The 13,100-nt window shown below is 42.1% G+C and overlaps 1 protein-coding gene across 1 annotated transcript in view; it reads left to right on the top strand.

Annotated features, from left to right (window-relative positions):
- PLEKHG1 (pleckstrin homology and RhoGEF domain containing G1) overlaps window positions 1-5,776 on the top strand; it is a 250,879-nt gene extending 245,103 nt beyond the window's left edge. Inside the window, exons 18-19 of the mRNA XM_060238686.1 lie at window positions 395-2,063; window positions 3,504-5,776. Coding sequence (XP_060094669.1) covers window positions 395-2,063; window positions 3,504-4,573 — 2,739 coding nt within the window. The 3' untranslated portion in view covers window positions 4,574-5,776. The remainder of the gene's footprint in view (window positions 1-394; window positions 2,064-3,503) is intronic.
- The last annotated feature ends 7,324 nt before the right edge of the window (window positions 5,777-13,100 follow it).

The raw sequence follows: 13,100 nt of genomic DNA on the forward strand, positions 1-13,100 counted from the left end.
GTGGGGAATCAAACCCGGTTCTCCCAGATAAGAGTCCGCACACTTCACCACTACACCAAACTGGCTCTCCATTTTAGATCCCCATTGGGATCTAAATGAAACAATTTTTTTTTATGGAAATGTTGCTGCTTTGTTTTTAAAAATTTCTTCTTATGCTATTTTTAGCTGTCTCAAGCACTTTTTTGGGAGAGGTGATTAAGCAATAGTATAACTAATATAAATAAATTAAGTTTAATAAGTAATTTTTACATACAGCTGCTTGTAATAGGAAATTATCTGTTTTACTGGTAGGTTGTTTTGTTTAATGTTGTGTGCTATCTTAAGCAGTTTTAGCAGTGAGAGTAGCCTATAAATAGTTTAAATAAAAATCTGCTCTTATTTCAAATCTGTGTAGAACTCCAAAGATCCTGCAGTCGACGAATCTTCCCAGGTGAACACCAACCTTCCATTTTCCAGCAGTGGAAGCAATCACACATCTAGACAGTTCACACCCCAAAACAGCTCATTTATGATGGATATCCTGGGGAGAACAGCAGCTGTAAGAAACATCTGGACAGACCATCAAATCCGGCAAGCCTTGTTTCCAACCAGATGCACCGGTCAAGAGACTGTAGAGGATGAAGATGATTATCAGATGTTTGTACCATCTGTATCTTCGTCCAACTTAGCTTCAGTTGCATGTGAAGAGAGGGTCACTTCAAGTCGTCCTTGCAGTTGGCATGTAGGACTAGCTCATCAAAGTGAAACTTCCAGCTCTAACTCTCACAGAATTGTGAGGCGAGCCAGCAGTGCTGGTGAAAGGAAAACCTCTCTATGTGGTCCAAGATACAGAAAAAATGACCTCAGTCAAAATGTTTCTTGGAATGAAATAAAGCATTCTAGATCTGACACGGACAATCTGCAGGCTTACCCAGAATCTTCAGAAGAACTGACTGTCGATGACATAGATCACGTCTATGACAATATAAGTTTTGAGGATCTGAAATTAATGGGTCTGGTTCGACGGGAAGAATCTGAGCATACTCCCCAAGGATCAGCAAGAGACTCACTCTATGAGACCCAAGACCAAGAAGTTGCCTTCAAGAAAAGACCAGTCTCTCATAGCAAGATCACCATTCCTCCCAGCAGAAATGAAGCCATGCCTACAATAAGCTCCCCAGCTGTAAGCTCTCATGATCTAAGAATAAGTGAGGAGAACATCTATGATTCCATAATGCTCCCAGAACAATCATTGCTGAATTTCAAATGTGATCATCTTAAGTGTTCTAAAAAGAGAAGTTTTCTGGGCCTCGAAACAGATTTTGCATGTTGTGACCATCTCCGACAATTTGTTTCTGAAGAGAGTCTCCAGTTCAGTGAGGATGAAAGCCCATATCATTATGTTCCATTAGATCATGACTACTTGAGCTTACTGGACAGCTCCTCCAATTCTGACTCTCTCTCACATAAATCTGCTGCAGATAAGTTATCAGAGGAAGTAGATGAAATCTGGAATGACCTGGAGAACTACATCAAGAAGAATGAAGAAAAGACACGTGACCATGTTCTTGCAGCTTTTCCTGTCTCTAAAGATGACATAGATAATGCACATACTGAAACTTTTTGTCAATTGAGTAAGGATGTAGATCATTCATTGTCTTCTCTCTCACTACCAGAAACACCTGTTTTCCCCAAAACTCTGCCCAACAAAGTAGCCAGATTAAGTGAAGCCAACCTTCAGTCTGAAGAGCCAGCATCATGTAAAGCAAATTCACTATTAAGTCTCAACAGATCTTCCTTCTCCACTGAGATAGCTTTTGTAAATGGCCTATATGAATCTGCCAATCGCTTTCTGTGCAGTACAAATGCAGAGTGTGCTGACAATGAGGTGGATACTGTAGATAAAACAAAAAAGCGGGTCTTCATGATGGCAAGACAATACAGTCAAAAAATTAAAAAAGCAAATCAGCTTTTGAAAATAAAGAGCCAAGAGCAAGAACAACTTTTGAGCCGGCATCAGAAATCAAGGCAGAAGGACTTGGCAGCCATTTTGGAACAGAAGAAACAAGGTGGTCCTGCCATTGGTATGATACCACATTTTATTTTTCCTTTCTTATAAATAAATCTCTTGGATACATCAAGTGAGATTGCGTTTGCTCAGATTTAACCCAGATGAGACTGACTAAAATAAGCAGTTCTTTTGTGTGAGCAATGGGTGAAAACTGCCTTGTATTTATACTAGTTAGTTAGACTTAAATCAAGGGAAATTATCTAACTGGGCAGAGAATATGCACAGAACCCATAGCCTTGCCAAACATTATATTAATTGTTCAGAGAACTAGTATTTTGGTAGCTGTATTGGAGAAGCCTTCACAATACTTGCTTATTTCATTTATACCTTGCCTTTCTCACCAATGGGTACCCAAGGTAACTTACATTGTTCTCCTCGCCTTCATTTTATCCTCACAATCCTGTGAGGAAAGTTAGGCTGTGAGTGTGTGACTGATTCAGTGTCACCCAGCAAGCCTCCTTGGCAGGTTGCGTTTTGAACCTGAATCTCCTATATTCTCACCCAGCATTCTAGTGCTGCACCACATTGGCTCAGTTGTAACTAATACGTCAGTATATTGTGGGAATATTATATTTTGCTTTCCTTTTTCTCGTTACTTATGTATACACCAATTTCCCCCAGATTGCCTGACATTCTGCTATAGGCAATATTCCCCCTCCCAAATGCTTGAGAAATGAAAGACAGCGTTGCTGAATCTTTTATCTTTTGTGGGGAAAAGCAGCTTGGGGAAGAAGGTGCATTTGAGCAGACAAATGGCTGCAACGAAAAGGCCCTCCCCTCCCCATGCTGATACTCCCCTCAGTCCAAAGCTACTTGCAGTAGTCCAGTCTAATAGAGAGCCACAATGGAAATGAATTGGGTAACATGTAGGTTCACCTTATTGTCATACATCCAAACACTTCAGTTGATCCACCATACTATCTTGGAAATGTGTTTGCAAGCTACAGGTCATGCCAATTTCTGTATAATTCCTGAAGTTAAGGATGCTTTACAGGATGCTGAGAAATTAGTATAATTTAGCAGAGCAGAAAATACAGCCAAGACTTCATGAATTTGTAACAGTAATGTCTAACCTAAATGTGAAGATGCTGAGACAAAAGAACTCATTATCGTATCTTTGCAGTAGCACAAGGTCTTGTTTAAACAAGACAGCCATGTATGGTTAATGTAGAGTGGATGGGTGTTGCTCTGCCAGGCTAAGAAAGTGCCCATAGCTGCTCTGCCAAAGCAGCAGCCCTGTTTAAATAATTCAGTGTATGCCTGCTAAATCCCATGAATTATTTTGCCTCAAGAGCATCACATTTAAATCACCTTTCAAGATAAGGGGGCATTCCTTAGGATTAAAATCAGTGGGGCTGCAAGTGTCCTTAATGGTTGGTGTTTAACATTCATATAGTGCTCTTGCATAGTAACCAGTGCAATTTCATCAGTTATCCTTCTTTCTCCTTTTTAGGTGCTAGAATTGCTGAATATTCTCAGCTCTATGATCAGATTATTTTTAGGGAAACCTCACCCAAAACACACAAAGCCACTTCTCAAGAAGCATCAAATGTAAGATATTCCTCACCAGTGTCAACATCTCAGTTAGCTGCTGAGTGCTTGAGAGCAGAAGATTGGTTTTTGCACTCAACATACAGCAATGGAGAGCTTTCTGATTTCTCTGCCTGGCCAGAAGGTACACCATCCCTGAAGTCCAAAAGCTCTTATTCAGAGATGAGTGCAAAACAGAGCACAAGACAGTTGCCTAATGCCTGCTCAGTGCCTTCCCTTCAGACTCCTCCCCACCTCCTTGTTCCTGCACAAAGATGGAGTGCTATTATAAGTCAGCCCAACAAAGAGAACCTGCACTACAACCATGTTTATAACTCTTTGGGAAGAAAAGAAAGCAATGAAAAGGCACAAACATACAGCCGATCACAATCTTCATCCTCAATTGGGGTTAACACGTCTGGAGAGCCAATTAATTATCCACATGGGAAGGACAAGAAGCCGTTGCATTCAAGCAGGAACTTTCTCTGTGACCAGTATAAAGAATCAGTGCCCACTGTCTCTCCAGGACTTGCAAAGTGTGATGACACAAAACAGATGCCTGAGAACTGCTCAGAAATGATTCTGCAGGACTCTCAAAAAATTCTTAGAGTTAACAGAAATTTTCTGTCAAATGCACAAATAGCAACCCAGAACTATTTTTCAAATTTCAAAGATACTGAAGGAGATGGGAATGATGACGACGACTATGTTGAAATCAAATCTGAAGATGAGGGGTCTGATTTGGAGGCTTCCCACAACCAAACGAAGCTCTTAGATCCAAAGATAGGTGCCCACTCTACTCCTTCAGAAGCTCATGGTGACAAAAATACGACCATGGCTTCTGCCAAACCTCCAGACTCTTACCTGACCACAAACAGTGATTCAGATAAACTGAATGATTATCTGTGGAGAGTTCCATCTCCAAATCAGCAGAACATTGTCCAGTCGTTACGAGAAAAATTTCAGTGTCTTAGTTCAAGTAGCTTTGCTTGATGTTTTCTGAAACATCTAATTATGCTGTCTTAATGTTGGTATAGAGAATAGCCAGTACTGGCCACACATAATGCCATAGAGTAGGTCCCCCCCCCCCACTTTAGAATATACAAGCCCCATTTGCTGAGGCAGTTTAAGTGCCCAGGTTACTGTCAAGTAACTGATGGATGATATGTTACAGAGAGTATTCTGGATCGCTCTTGGTTGCAGCCATGTTTTCCCTCTATTGAAATCTCAGCAAGGAATGTGGGTGAGAGCAAGTCAGCCAGGTTGAAATCTAGAATATTGGGGAAATAGCACTAACTCTAAAACAGCAGGAAAAAAAAGGTTTGTCATATGCTGCAATTTTTTCTGTGGTGTATCTTATCATTTTATCAATTGTATATATACAATAATCTCAGGTTTACTTGCTTATGAGGCTGTACTTAAATCTTATGTACTGAGGTGTGAAATATTGTGACTGATATGCTGGTATTGGGCTCCATTACACTTAAAAATTTCTCCCTTTCTCTCCGCTAAGTTTTCCAGTTAGCTTTGAGAAGTAAAATGTGCAATTGTGGTATAGACCAAATGGGATCTATGGGATCAAGTAGGTTGGCACTTCTGAAATATCCTTCTGAGATTCAAGGTGGCATAGGTAATTGGTCTTCCAGTTACTAGGAAATGCCTCTTTCAGACATAAGTAGTGCTTATATTGTATTTTCACTTCAAAGCACAGGGCAACTCTGGCCCATTAAGTTGAAAAGGCTTTGATTAGTTTACATATATTTGAATATGCCACAAACATTCCATTTTCTTGGAGATGAGGTGTCTTCCATTTATCCCATGGATATGAGTAGTCACTTCTGTTGGCAGGCTGCTGTTGTGATATCCTCTGAGATACAGCTTTGGCTTGGATTACTTGAAAACCATAGTACATGAACACATAGCCAGTTTTCAGATGAAGGAAATAAACAATGATGTTTCACTAGCCAGGTTTTTTCCCCTCCTTATGTATAATTTTCATTTTCAATTTACCTCTTCAGTGTAGAAAAAGCACAGTGGCCTTCAGATTATCCGTGGTTGTTCTTACAGGTAATTCAGTTCTGATTCTCAAACTGGCAAGTGGCAATATACTGTTCTACCAAAGTGAAGGTTGAAAGATTTTGTGGTTACTTAAATTGCTGAACTGTGTACTATAAAGGCATTTGTGTTATCAACAAATATTTCACATTTTGGGGGCTTTTCTTTCCATTCTACTCTGAACTCATATCATCTTATGTATAAAGTTGTCTTAACTTCAGTAGAAGCCCTGGGAGCTAAACTTGCATCTAGTGTAACAGATGGGGAATGATGTATGTAAGATACTGAAATTTGCAACTGTCTCCTTTTTATTTAATAAAATGTAAAGTATTGTAAATAGCAACAACAGAAATAATGAATGTGGATTGACAATAGCACATTTCATCCCTTTGGGAGAATAGAGGAGTTATGTTAACCTGATAAAATGTAGTAAATGGAGCCAATTGGAGGGAAATTATAATATGTAGCTTTCAAGGGACAAGTATAATTACATTTTAGGTACTATTAGCTTTTCTGGCAGAAGCAGCCAAGCAGCTGAAATTCACACAATGCTGAACTGTTTCTGAGAATGCAAGGGAGTTGTGGCTTTCAGCTCTTGATGAAAAAAATTAAGATTTAGAAAGAGGGACGTCCTCTCTAGTTCTTGTGCCTAGGTAGCTTGGTCTGCATTGTGTTAATACTTGCCAGTATACTTCTGTAGCAGGAAAAGTCCTGTGTTGTCCAATTAATAGTAAATCATACTCACAAACGAGGTCTGAGGCAAGGTCAGGAAAACAGCTTCTTTATTTAACGTGCATAAGCGCTCTATACACGGGCTCCAGACCCGAGGGTCTGAGCAATGATCACAGTTACCTGCCATCCCTTATAGGGGGCCTCCACCCACGCACTACCTTAAAACACTCATGTTCTCCTTCTTGTGGGAAGGAGCCTTCGTCATATTTTCACCACAATTCGAGTTGTTTTCCAACCTTCTGGGTCCTTTTTAGGGCCTTTCTTAGGGCCTCTGTAAACCCTTGTTCCTTTTTCTCTCGAAACATTCTACCCACACGCCCACAATTTCTCGCTGCACCTGTCTTGCTTCTCTCTAGGCTCTGTTCTATGTTTTTCAGCCTGCGGTTTTGAAAGGTCAACGACCTGTCACAGTTCCCTTTTTCTCAGCCAGCTACCACTCCCTTGCTTAAACTGCTCCAAAAGATTATTTCTCAAAAGCATTGTTATTTAATCCTAGCATCGCCAAGCCATACATATTGATTAGGTATTGGTATTGATTCTTGTTCTTATCGATCCACCGCTATATTTCCCCTCTTTCAAACAGAGTTTGAATATTTATCATGACATCCACAAACCATCACACATACTAAAATCAATCTATTAAAACCAAGCATCAAAATCATAGGGGAGTCGTCTCCTGATGCCTGTGGAATCCTGCCATTTCCGGTAAGCCAGGATCCAGAGGGCGTTGCCTGTGGAACCTCACTGTTGCCGGTGAGTGAGGTCCAGAGGTCGGGTTTCAAGCAATCAGGTCTGGGAGCAAGGCTGCACCTAGAAAGCCTATCTAGGAAAACCTCAATCAAACTGCATAGCCAAAACAATACAAAGTTCAAAACAAGCCTATAATTCAACATAACATTTCTTTCTGGGGCTGGGTTTTCTCATTTTAACAATTTTCCCAAAGGGCCTTTCATGAATAAAATCACAAATCACAAAGGACTGAATCTTCTCTCTTACTTAAGCATCACAATATATGGGCAAGGCACTGAGCAATGTGTCAAGCTAAAACTAGCTTTGGGCACATTTTGGCTACTTACCCCTAGGGATTGTCTTATTTTCTTCTCTTCTTCTGGGGCAAACAAGCCTCATGCATAGAGCTGTTGCTATCAAAGGAAAGTGGCTTCAAAACATCAAAAAGTCAAATCAAAATAATCCAAAAATTACTCAAAAAGGAACAAAAAGAGTCCCCTCTTTGTAGCTTCATACAGAAACTTAGCAAGTTGGACTTTCTTCCGGACTTTCTTCTGGGCCCTCTCCCTGCTGGAGAGGCTCTTGCAGGCTCACACCTCGTTCTGGGACTGGGACAGCTGCTTCTTCCGCGCTTCTACCATTTCCTGGCCATCTCCCTCTGGCGCAATCCGGCTACAGCCTTCAGGCGCGGGACTTCCTCGATGCCAGTCAGTTCCCCTTTGTGGATCTGCTCGATCTGCTTCGCTGCTGGGCAGCGTTCTTTCTGCCGTTCTCTCTGTCGACATCCAGGAGCTCAGGCATCGCAGACATCAGGACCTTCAGATGACCCTTGGTTTCCTTATCTGGATCAGCCCTTCGGCTAAGGTTTTCTCTCTTATCTTCTGCAGCAATTGCACAGGAAAAAGCTATTGAACCCACGGCTTCCTCTGTGGCCTTTCACTTCTTGGACCAGTTGTTTGGCTTGATGCCCATAGCCTTGCATCTTACTGGCTGAACATCAATCTTCTAACCTCCTTCAGGCTGGACTCAGCTTCCTGCTGCCTTTGCCTGACATCTGGAGCTGACTGAGCCGCAAAGGCTGAGCACCTGTGACTCCGTGGTTGGTGGGCAAAATAAATCTGGTGGGCTTCACACAGGCATCTGGCTTCTGGAGGATCTCTGCTGCCTCACACGTCTTAATGGGTTTGTGCCTGCTGGTAGAGCTTGTTGGCATCGGCTTACTAGGCAGATGGGAGCCTCCCTGTTGGCATCTCACTCGAGGGCAGTTGTTTCTCCACTTCCGCAATCTTGGAGGATTATTTCAGGGGCACTCAGAAAGCACTTTAAAAGTCTCTTCTCCCTTGTGCCCAATGAATACTGTAGCCTGTCATGGGTCAGGAGCCTGGGAGCCCTGGATCTGCTGGACATCACATGGCTGACGGGGATTTCCTCTGAGAAGGTAAGCTGACCAGAGGTAGGGGACTTGCTTCTGGAGTACTTCTCTCTGGGAGGGCCCATAGATCTGGAACTCTTCAGCTCTTAATCAATAAAGGGGGCGAGGGTGAGGTCTAAGTGGCAAAAGAGGAAGAAGCTGGGAGCCTTGTGTTGGGCTTAAAATCAGCTCCCCATAAGGGGCAGCAGAAACACTGCTCTATGTCTTGGCATTTAATTCCCAGGGGCTTCCTAACTAAAAGTGCCTTGTCCTGAGACTGAGATGCCTGTCCAGGGACAGTATATCTGACAACCATATGCTATTTAAAACTACGCATTAATACACTTAAGTAAAATGGGAAACATTGGCATGATTAATGCTTTTAGGTGCTCTTTCACATGGTCTCACACGGCAGTATTATTGTAATCATAAAACAAAAATAAAGCACAGTTTTCCTGGTTAATAGATAGCATCTTTGGGGTCTCCAGGAATCTATCCTGGGGCAAAACACATACATTTTGCAAGTTGCTAGGTTCACACTCGCACTTCCCGTTTTCTGAACGAGGGTTATGCAATACTGCAGAAATATTTCACATCACCACAACCAGCCTTTATACCCAGCTGCCTGGGGGTGCTGCGAAACCCGTCCGCGGCTTTCCACTGTTCAGCAGACAACTTCTCTGCAATTAGTGCAATTTGAAAAAATTTCAAGAATTATGTGACCTTTTTGCCTCCAGCTTTCTAGTGTGGGTCAAAACATACCTAATCGTCACACCCCAAGTGAAATTTATAAACGGTTTTCTCTTCCACACAGTAATATATGGGCTTGTAAATTAAAGCTTGAGCCACTTGCTGAGCTCTTCCAGTAATGGTTACACAAGCAAAGGGGCAGAAGCTGCTGTGGCTTACTGACAGATCCACTATCGCTTCAATAGCAAGTATTGTCTCAGGCACACGTCATGCACACATCAAGCATACCAGACAGATATGTCACTCTTAAACCCACAATTTCCCTAGACAATAGACACAAAATTTCCCCCAATAATTCCCTATTGGTGGCAGAAGGGTCGATTTCGTCCCTTCCCCAGACAGACAGGCGAATGACATGTAGGCTCCCCCCCAGCCGCGTTGGTAGGGAACCCTGGTCTGTCAACTTCTCAAGGCAAGCACATCTTCCAGGGCGCTGGTATGGAGAGAACCACTACCCCTGCCAGCGGGCTGTACTAGGGTGCTGCCGGTGCATGCGGGTGGTTAGGCCGCCGGGATGGGCATCAGGCGACCCGTTTGGTCACCTACCCTGTTAGAGAGGTTTTATTACTGCAATCAAACTGTTTCAGGTGAAGGAAATATATCACGTTGAGCACAAGGTCCTGTACTGTCAGGGCCCTGGGTTCAAGGCTCTCTACTTACACTCCGGAGTCTTCCAAGCAGAGCTGATTCCTGTTGCCCCCTCGCTGGTCCGAGATCAGGCCATCGGTCAAAGGTCAACTGAAGACAGGGCGGGCAGATGACGGTCAGCCAAAAAGAAGGCTGGGAGCTCCTTACCGTGAATCTGGTCCTCCCTGCCAACAGCAGCACTCGGCCGGGCTAATCATCAGGGGCTAAAGGCCCCTGTCCCATCTGGGTCGCCAAATTTATGTAGCAGGAAAAGTCCTGTGTTGTCCAATTAATAGTAAATCATACTCACAAACGAGGTCTGAGGCAAGGTCAGGAAAACAGCTTCTTTATTTAACGTGCATAAGCGCTCTATACACGGGCTCCAGACCCGAGGGTCTGAGCAATGATCACAGTTACCTGCCATCCCTTATAGGGGGCCTCCACCCACGCACTACCTTAAAACACTCATGTTCTCCTTCTTGTGGGAAGGAGCCTTCGTCATATTTTCACCACAATTCGAGTTGTTTTCCAACCTTCTGGGTCCTTTTTAGGGCCTTTCTTAGGGCCTCTGTAAACCCTTGTTCCTTTTTCTCTCGAAACATTCTACCCACACGCCCACAATTTCTCGCTGCACCTGTCTTGCTTCTCTCTAGGCTCTGTTCTATGTTTTTCAGCCTGCGGTTTTGAAAGGTCAACGACCTGTCACAGTTCCCTTTTTCTCAGCCAGCTACCACTCCCTTGCTTAAACTGCTCCAAAAGATTATTTCTCAAAAGCATTGTTATTTAATCCTAGCATCGCCAAGCCATACATATTGATTAGGTATTGGTATTGATTCTTGTTCTTATCGATCCACCGCTATACTTCCAGCTACTTAAAATACAGCTTACCTTCCCCCCAAAATATGCACCCAAGAAAGTGAAAGAATGCCAGCAGTTACCAGGTGTGAAATCTTCATATGCATTTGGGTAAGTGAACAGTTGGGATACCAGGCCCCTTTCTGAAGAAAATGAAATCTACTAAGTTTTGCTTGCTCTAGAAAGTTTAATTTATGCAAGTGCTACAAAACAGGGAAGGAAGAGAGTTTGGATGCACAGCCTTCTTAAAACAAAAAAGATGATAAGTGATTTCCTTGGCTATTAAAATATCCAGATCTGATTTTTCCCCCTGGCCTTAGGGCATTAAAAAGGTGAACAAAATCAAAAGTAACAGATGGGGAATGTTTATGGGTCATGAGACTACCACAAGCCACATATTAACACAGGAAGCACTGCTCAGCAACAATCTGGAGCCGTGCAGGGTCTTGCACTACCTATTGCCTATTTTAAGATTACAGTAATTATATTCTGCTCAGGATGTGAACTGTTCCACTCAGTAGGAGGAAAAATTAAGATGAAACATAGACTGCTGCTCATTTCGTAGTCTGAACAAACACCCTTTTGCCACTCACACCATGAGATTTGTTGAGCCACAGGCCTCATTTTGGGTAGGAGCTCACAGGAGCAGAGCTCCAGAACCTCTACATTTTATTGTGCTCTTTCTTACTTACTGTACCTCTCCCCACCACCCCCCAATACTTGCTTCTGGGCTCCATTGTTCAAACTCCCTGTGAGAATTTTGACATACTTAAGATTTGACAAACTTTCTAATATTTCCCCAATACACACAAAAAAATGGGAAAATAACCAAATCAGACAGATGGAAATCTTCATCATGCCACTGTGGCTGCATAGGAGAAAGTAATTTAGAAAGTATGACGGGAGTAAGGTTTTATTATGGCAGTTATAATTCAAGAAGCATTTTAAGGTAGACGCTGAGGTCATATAATTTCGTACACCTTCCGGTGATGTCGGGGATGTGTGGCATATGCAAATAAGTTGTGCTAATGAGCTCCAACACCTTTTTCTACAAAATGACCCCTGCTCCATTAATTGCTGGAGACAGCGCAAAAGGTGTCATATGGGGACAGAAGCTATTTGAGAAGATAGAATAATGGCAGTAAGTTTGCTGCAGATGGATCCAAGTGACATGCTGCAAACTGGTCATGCTATTTCATGTGTGTAGTTGCAGTTTTAAAGGTTGATGCCTCATTGTTTTGAAAAGTTACATTTGTAACTTTTTAGAACAATTTGTAAAATATATATTGGAACCACATAACATTGCTTGTAATATTTATGTGGTCACCAGGCTGGATTCTGCTACTTTCTTATTAAGATTTCCTTCCACTGAAGGAACGTTCTGACTTAGATGAACAAAGTGGTATGATCCAACCATAGGACTTGAGCGCTCTTCTGTATTTGTTACTTGCCCACTACTATTGGACAAGGTTTAAAACAATCACTTGTTCTAAATGCATTCACATTATGATCCCTATTTTGTGCATATAATTTGCTAGCATTTTATTTGATTGCTAGTAGACATGTTTATGTTGCACTTTTTTATGACACATTTTGTAAGGAATATGTAAAAATGTATGTACATGTAGAAGACTTATTAAATAACCCTCCCCCCCTCTGATTTTGTTATGCTTAAAAGCAGAGTGGAAAGCATGCCAAATATATGTAAGTAAATGCTGTTTAGGAAAAATAAATATTTGTGTTTTAATAAAATGTCTCGACGTTGTTCAATATGACAGGTTTCCCACATTGTAACAGCTGATTTGTGCACTTTTCCATTGATTCTATTAGTTAGTTAGAAAGGGGTAGCTAAGGTGCAGTAAACATTAACAACTCATGATATGGATCCAAAACAAGACCTTCATCTTGTGTATTCCAGCTCTTTCTCCTGTTAATCACTGTGCAACAACTGTTCATATTAGATTTGATCCTATAATGTTTACTGCTGCAAGACAGAGAAGATGTCTGAAAAGGCTACACTGGAGAAATGTGGGAGTGGTGTGAAATAGCATAAGGTATGGGGCTGTACAGTAAGGCTCCTGTCTCCTTTCAGTCATGGAAAAGCTGGTGCAGTCCTACTCTCTTGATTTTACAAGGAATGGCCCAAAAGCTTCATCTCAGGATAACATCACTAAGATCTTGGGGGTGATTCCAGATGACATCAAGTGATTCCCCCCCCCCTTTTGCTTCTGCTATACAAGTGTTTAACTTGTTTAAATACCAATTTCACAATGGTTACAGCATACACTACTGCTCCTGGGGAAGCCAGCTGGCTCCCTTAGCTATAAAGAAAAGAATGCTGCTGCTCTAAAAAAAAAAAAA

This window comes from Heteronotia binoei, chromosome 1, assembly GCF_032191835.1.
Source record: "Heteronotia binoei isolate CCM8104 ecotype False Entrance Well chromosome 1, APGP_CSIRO_Hbin_v1, whole genome shotgun sequence".
Lineage (NCBI taxonomy): Eukaryota > Metazoa > Chordata > Lepidosauria > Squamata > Gekkonidae > Heteronotia > Heteronotia binoei.